Source organism: Hydractinia symbiolongicarpus, chromosome 9 (assembly GCF_029227915.1).
Source record: "Hydractinia symbiolongicarpus strain clone_291-10 chromosome 9, HSymV2.1, whole genome shotgun sequence".
NCBI classification, from domain to species: domain Eukaryota; kingdom Metazoa; phylum Cnidaria; class Hydrozoa; order Anthoathecata; family Hydractiniidae; genus Hydractinia; species Hydractinia symbiolongicarpus.
In genome coordinates this window covers 25116552-25124184 of record NC_079883.1, presented here as the reverse complement: position 1 = coordinate 25124184, position 7633 = coordinate 25116552, and the positions used below count along the sequence as shown (strand labels likewise).

Here is a 7633-nt window from a genome sequence, read left to right as displayed (position 1 = left end):
TATTCTTTAAATGGTAAGGTAGAGTGTTTCTAAATGATAATAATTGTGTGCAAATTTTTTCAGTCAGCAGTTATTAAGGATACAAATGTAATTTTTTTAGTGATATATAAATTAAGGATTCTAAGGAAAAAAATGGTGTTGGTAGGAGCCGTTATTTACACATCACGTAAAATATTCACATTGAAAGAGGTTAAAAAATTCGAAAGAATTGTTAAGCAACTTTTTTATTTTCTATCATATGTAAAAAAAATTCATGTTAAGACAATGCAGTTGGGAATAGCTGCAAACACAAAAAATGGTAAGGCAGATCTATATGACAGACTTAAGAAATAACATTTGATTATTATAAAAGAATTATTTTATAGTAATCAGCATAATTTTCTGCAATTTACCAAAATCACATTGTGCATTGACTTTTTTCCAACTTCCTTTTGATTATTAAGTATATAGCCATAAAAGTATTCATCAATTGCCCATATGACCAACCAGGGTTTCTAAAGGTCCTATGTTTTGGCTGTTTTTCAATTATTTTTATTATACACTTTTGTCATACCATAATAAATAATCAAAAAGAGACAGAATTTTAATACGCCTTTCCTAATGTTCTAATTTATAGTTTTTTTAGTTTGTTTCGTTTATACAGGTGGCTTGCTCTGTTTAAAAATTTGTGACCTATAAATATGAAATTTATAATAAGCCTACCTCCTGCAAAAAACAATATATAGTTTCATAGACTGTCCACGAATCTTTATATACTTGACAAATCTTGATTGCTTTTCAAGATTTTTGACTTAGAAATTTTGATATTATGCTAATTAATGCATGGCTTAATGTTTCTATTATTTTAATACGAAAGATTGCTTTTCAAGATTTTTGACTTAGAAATTTTGATATTATGCTAATTAATGCATGGCTTAATGTTTCTATTATTTTAATACGAAAGCTGTGTCTGTCTACGACCAGGAGATGCTCATTTTACTTTGATGTAGCCTAAACAATGTTTAATTTTGTCAACTTTATTGATGTTATGTTACAACATAAACTCCTTCAAGACTGACGTCAATGGCATTGCATTGCACTTCTAAGTTTACAGCTAAATAACTTGGAAACTAGTGGAAATAACTGATGTTATCCACTGCATGTGTGACTAGGGACAGGCTAGAACCAAAATGGGACCAACTTCCCGAAGTTCATCAAGAATCCCTAAACCCCTATACTTCTTTAATTGTTTGTTAAAAGTACATGATCCTATACATTTTCTTGTGGTTCAAGAGAAAAATTTCTCAAAAAAAAATTTCCTATCAAGCAGGAATTGCTGACATCAGCAAAATTTTTTAAACTCTCATATCCTTATAACCAGTGATCAAACCACATGACCTATACATTATTTTGATCAGTGTTTTAAGTTCTACACAATACAGGTATGCCTCACCAATTTTTTAAAATTGTTTTTTGATTTATAGACAATTTTTTAAAGCTCTTTTGTACGAAATCAACTTGTTTTTTACAGGGGGCAGCTAGCTAAGCTCTTTGAAAAGAGAAAAAATCCTGAAGTATATTTGGAGAAAAACTTTGCTGAGTAAAGATAGACAACTTTTCACATGATTTTGATTTTTTTATGAGGTCAACAAAGAAGATTGCTTTATGTTCCTTTTTTAACCTGAAAAGTCCTTTTTATCCTTATCCATGTAGCTAAATGTTATCTTATAAGAAATAGGATTGTGAAAGGCAAATAAAAAAAATGTTAAACATCCACATAAATAAGCACAAATGCTGCTTAAAGTGGCAGATCCTAACGTAAAACCTAGACCCGGACAGACAAAATTCGATATAATATTAGTTTTTAGGAAATAGTACCTGAAAAAAAATTTATGTGTGAAGGATAAAATATATATAGCTACAGCAAAAGGAAATTTTATGTCACTTGTGATTTATACTAGATAACGACCTTACGCGTGGTCAACGATTGGAACGTTTTACCAAATAAGCTACCGACCCATCGACTGACTAAAATTTAATTAAAAAGCTTCACATGGTACGAATAGTTGGCGGGCTTAAAATATGACTAAAAAAACATGTGGTAAGACTGTGGGCAATTACAACAATAATAACAACAACTATAATGCCGCCGTCAAGTCTCTTTCTATAACGTACTAAAAATAATGTCTGTGGGGATACTTTCGTGTTTACGTACATTTAAATTTTTTGTTGCTTTTTTATCTGTCTTTTTAAATAAATGTATTGTTGTTAGCTCGTGCTCCATTGTGATCTTTGCGGCAGTTCCACATGCTAACGTTTAAACATAATTCTACCGTCAGGGGGTAGAACTGTAGTAAAATCCACGATAATACGAAATTTTGATTAAACTAAACAAATTTAAAACCAAAAATACTAAAAAATTTATTTGCTTCAACTAACTTAAACAAAATTGTTATTTAAAAAAAAATTATCAGAGTTTAGATAGATTAAATAATGCGTTCATCCCCCTAAAATGCTGTGGGAGAACAATGGCTGAACTGGAGTCGATTTGGTTTTCCTCTGTTATTCAAAATGGCTGATTCGTTATGATGAACACTTCGAGCGAAATTAAAGCTGTAAAGATTAATTTATAAATTTTATTTTGGTAAAAACTAAGAAGTATTTATTCCCTTGAGAAGAGAATTATTATAAAATTTTGTTTGATTTATTGGTTACAAGATGACTCGGTTACAAAGTCGTACTGCTTCGTGTGAATGTGGAAAAACAACGCGAGAAAAGGAATCTTTTGTTCAAAACACAAAGTTTTATGAGACACGATCGAGCGGTCGATTAAGTGCAGGGAATCTTTTTAGACGTCGAAGAACTTCATCAGATCATGCACACCTAGGAAAAAAAATATACATTAAAAAAGTTAATAATTCTATAATTAAAATGCATACAAAAAATAAAAGATGTAACAGCGAGTCGAAATTAAAAACAAGAAAAGTTTCTCAAAGCTGCGCTAAAGAAGTAACTTCGAACGGCACCGCCCGTTCCATCATAGATAGTGCTTTAGATATTTTAAATGGAAAGTTAGGAATGGATATTATCGATTCTAACTGCATTCGATCGAATGATAAATTAGAAGGATTTACCGTTTCGAATACGTTTGTACCCAATGGAATGGTATCAGATCTTGACGATGGCAAACTTTGTAATTTTCAAAATGGCGGTGTTAATTTAACTAAATACGATGTGGAAACAGATGACAAGTTTGTAAAGAACTTAAAAAGCAATATTTTGATAAAAGAAGAAGTAGTTTATGGCAGTATTACAAATAATTTAGGTAGTGCTGGGGAGGAAATTGTACTTGATAAAAATATTAATACTTGTCAAGGGATTTCTGATTCATTTAAGGAAGGCAAAGGTGAAGAAGACTCAACATTGGAGGATTTAAAAAGTGAAGATTTAAACTGTACATATGAAAGTAAATTTGATGAATCTAATAGTGATAATAAAGTTGGACATCATCACAAGAAAAGGAAAAGAACAAGTCAATTTCAAAAACTTATAGAATCTTGTAGTGAGTTTAATCTTTGCGCTTCTTCTAGGAAGCGTTGTAGAAAACGCCCAGAATCATTTTCTCCTGAGCTGAAACGCAAAATCAAAAGGGAAAATCTGGCACCTGTAAAAAGTAATTTAACATTGTCTGGTAAGGTAAAGAAAAAGTGTGGAAGAAAACCTAGGCCTAAAGGACCTATATTGCACTACTTAGATGTTTATGTTCAAAGTAAGGAAAGGCCACTGTTGCAAACATGTGCTGTGAATAATACATCAGAAGAAGAACTTGCTGATAAATGTGACATAACCGGCACTAAAAACTGTGTAGAATTACCCAAGATTGAAGAAAATGTGACCGATGGTGGTGCAACAGTAAAGGAGTTACCAATACTTTTGCCTCCAAGTGATAGTATTTCTAAAATTGAATTATGTAAAAGTCCCACAAAAGAAGTCCAGCTAAAAAAAATTAAAAAAAGGAAGAAAAAAACAGTTACTTCTAAGAAAGCTATTGGTAAACAGTTTGATAAAACCATTCAGACTATATTGGGTTACAGATGCCTTAATGGTGTTAATGAATTTCTTGTGTTATTTAAGAACGGTACTAGTAATTGGATAAATGAAAACATGGATGATTCAGCTTTGTTTAAAAATATACAGTTGTTCTTTGAGCATTCAGATCAAGAGCAATCCATTATAAATCGGTTAGGTTTTACTTTATCACAAAGTATTAAGAAAAGAACAGTGATGTCTGACTGCAATTCTTCTATTACTTCTGACACTGATGTAGAATCTGAGGATTGTGATGATGATGTTTTTTTCAAAACTTCTTTTTCCAAACAGCTAAATCATGAAACCGAACATTGCTTAAAACAAAATAGTGTTGATGTTTTATCTCCAGTTAAGTCAACAAACACATTTCTTTGTCCAAGCATTGAGCAAATATCATGCAATTCTGACTTGCTTCTAACATCTGATTTAAACGAGCTTTGTCAATGTGTTATGTCTTCAAAGCACTTAAAACTATATCCTTACGAAACAACAAAGGAAATTGTCTCAAAAAAAGATGGCGGATTTGTTCATGTTTACTTGAAACGTCTTAACAAAAAAATGTTTGATACAACAAGTAAGAAAACAGATGATCATTTTAACACAAAGACATGTGAGAAGTTAATTACTATTCTAGAAGACAGTGCTGTTGATGATAATTGTGATGTTGTTATTATCGCTGGTTTAGAAGATTTTTTTGCGTTAAATAGTATTTTTGATAAATTATTAAAGAACTCCTCGTCCATCGAAGTAAAAAAATATGAACAAGATATCAGCCTACTAAGGTAAGGTTTTTAGTTTGTTGTTGTTCATTTAAAAAACCTTTTTATAAATGCAAAATGCTATTTGGTTCTAGTAAATCTAGTGACTCTTTGTTATCTGCAAAATTATTTCTGTAAATTTCAGGTAAATATTGCAAAAACTTAGTTTTGCCAAAATTTTTTACAAATAATTGATGCCCTTACAGTGTATATAAAAACTGTGTGTTTTTCTGCAATTCCTAATTTCAAGTGCTATGGTGTGCGAAATATCGCACTTGTAAACAAAATTTACAAGTGCGATGTGAATATTTGCAAGTGAATATTCGTTATAAACGTTATTCGTTTAAACGTTATATGTTATTTAAGCTGTACAGAAATGAATTTTGTAAAACCATGGTAAAACGTATTAACCACAAGTGCAAGGTTGAAACAACGTTAAACGCGATGATGTGTTGGCAGATTCGCTATATGTTTTTGGCATTAGACATTTTTGATTTCTCTTTCCCCTTTTAAAAAGATTTTTTAAACTTTATTCAACATGTTTTTTCTTTGGTATTACATCATGAGAACATTCGTCCGAAAGCTGTATTAAGGTACAGGACAACTAACCTCTCCCATGTTCTGGTTATATTTATCTTGCATGAGTGGGCACTCTTCTCGCAGTATTCTCTGTGACGATGAAATCAATAACAAAGAAATGAATGTTATGTAACCAGCGTAATAGCCTTTTTCATCGCTTTATAATATTTTAGAAAAAGAAAAATTCACGAGTGCGATTAAAAGCACTCGTAAATCTTTTTACGAGTGTGCAGGCGAGTGCGCGTGCGATCGCACTCGTCTCAAGGAATGGCCTGATAACATTGTCAATTCTATGTGTGAGAAAAATTGTAATTTTGAAAACTTTACAATTGTGGATACCATTTTTTTTAAGAAAGTTTTTTTGTTATCTGCCAAATGTTACTCTGTTTGTCTTCTCCATCAAATTAAATTCTACCAATTTTACCAAATTTTATTTACAACAATTTTTTTCCTGTCAAATTTTGTTTTATTTATTTATTCCAAAACACCTCTTCACAGTGGTGTACCTGCCTTAAAAAGTTTATATATACTGTGTATAAATATCATTAAAAATGCACTTTTTATGAACTTTTTTGCAGTGCCCTTTGTTTGCTGTAAACAACTATACCATGTCTTCTTAGAGTTTAACTTGTTTTTGTTATGTATATATTTTTTTATTAACCAAACAAATATACGGAAAAAAGAAACAAGCAATATAATTGTCAATCACACGTAGAAATAATTTTTGCCACTATGTAATGTGATGTATTTTCTTTTAAAAAAGTCGTTATAATTACACATGTCTCAATATTTGATTTTCGACAATTAAATCCTTTCTGAATTGATTACACATGCGAGTATATGTGTGTGTAGGCACGAATGAATGAAATTTGAGCTTATTGTATCTTTTAAGTTGTTTATTTACGTTTTAGGTACTTAGTTCAGACAATTCGTAATTTTAATAAACCCATTGTCGCAGTCATTAAGAAGACGGCCATTGGTTTGCCAGCTTCACTGTTGTCCTTATTTGATATGGTCTTTGACGAGGTAAGTGTTTTGTAAATATATCACAAGCATTGTGCCACGCGTCGTTGCTTTCATCAGCAGCCATTAACTTTTTGGTAGATTTGCGTAGAACTTTCTTAGTAAAAAAACTTGCTTCTCTCTCTTCTCATTGTTTTCTCAGAATTGGTTCAATAACAAACGTTTCTCTTAGTTGTTCTTCCAAGCTCCCTGACTTGTTTATTATTACCAACAGTAACTTTTACATAATGTATTTGATTTTTCCAGAGAAGTACTGAAGCAGTAACCGGAACACCGACAAGGGGTAAAAAAAAGAAGAAAGGGTTAAAGACAACGTCGATCAAGTGCGCTGTAAATAGCACGGATGATAGCACAACGGACGACCAAGGCGCATCGGAGAGCTATCAAAATTTTGTTTTCCCGCGACTTATGGGACTGACAGAAAGCAACGAAGCTCGCATCATGGGAGAACGTTGTCGTCCGGTCGTGAGCTCGATAGATCAAATTTTAATGGACAGTTCTTATAACAACCGCGTGTTGTCGCAGCGGTTAAAGAATAGCGTACGTCACATGAAGAACAACAGTAGAATCGAATTGAAATATCGTGGACGTAGCCAGTCTTTAAGCAACGAAGATGAAGGCAGCTCTATCCCGTGCCAGAATACTTTTAGTCACGCCAATTCGAATGAAGCAAGTGTTATTTCAAAATCGGAAGTAGAGACACTGGAGGAAAAAGTGCGTATAGAGAAAGAACTGACTAGGCAATGCATGGCCGATTTAGCTTCATATCTAAAATCGATCGAATCGAACACCTTTGTTTAGCCGAATTAAATTTTGCGATTATTTTTTCAAAATGAAAATAGCTGCGCGATGACAAAACTTGTGAAGTTTCCGTTATTTTTAGCAACCTGTGTTCGCAAATTGTGTTCGCATAATTAATTGTTCCAAATTTTAGATTTGATCATTATTCTGTTTATAATTGTTTATACAAGTCATTTTTTTTTACATTTTATATATTTTTTTATTTATTGAATGTTTGAAGTAGCGTGGTCGCTTTTAGTTGGTTAGGAATTGATGCTTTTTATGCTTTCTTGTCTAGCTTGTCATGTTAATATTCTGCAGTTCTGGTTGTAAACAGAGCTCTTAGGAACTGTTTTTTAACGATTAACTTATGAAAATATTAGGTAAGATAGTGATCAAAGAAAAGATTGTACATATTCGTTTTA

General features: G+C 31.8%; 1 protein-coding gene across 1 annotated transcript; it reads left to right on the top strand.

The window, feature by feature from the left end:
• Window positions 1-2380: 2380 nt before the first annotated feature.
• Window positions 2381-7633, top strand: LOC130657464 (uncharacterized). Its single transcript, XM_057460448.1, has 3 exons — window positions 2381-4850; window positions 6317-6431; window positions 6675-7633. The coding sequence occupies exons 1-3, from the start codon at window positions 2698-2700 to the stop codon at window positions 7227-7229; spliced, it is 2823 nt and encodes a 940-aa protein (XP_057316431.1). The 5' UTR covers window positions 2381-2697; the 3' UTR covers window positions 7230-7633.

Coding starts and splice junctions, on each gene's coding strand:
- LOC130657464 (XM_057460448.1), top strand. CDS start 2,698: ATGACTCGGTTACAAAGTCGTACTGCTTCGTGTGAATGTGGAAAAACA. Junction 4,851..6,316: donor CAAGATATCAGCCTACTAAG/GTAAGGTTTTTA, acceptor TTTACGTTTTAG/GTACTTAGTTCAGACAATTC. Junction 6,432..6,674: donor TTGATATGGTCTTTGACGAG/GTAAGTGTTTTG, acceptor TGATTTTTCCAG/AGAAGTACTGAAGCAGTAAC.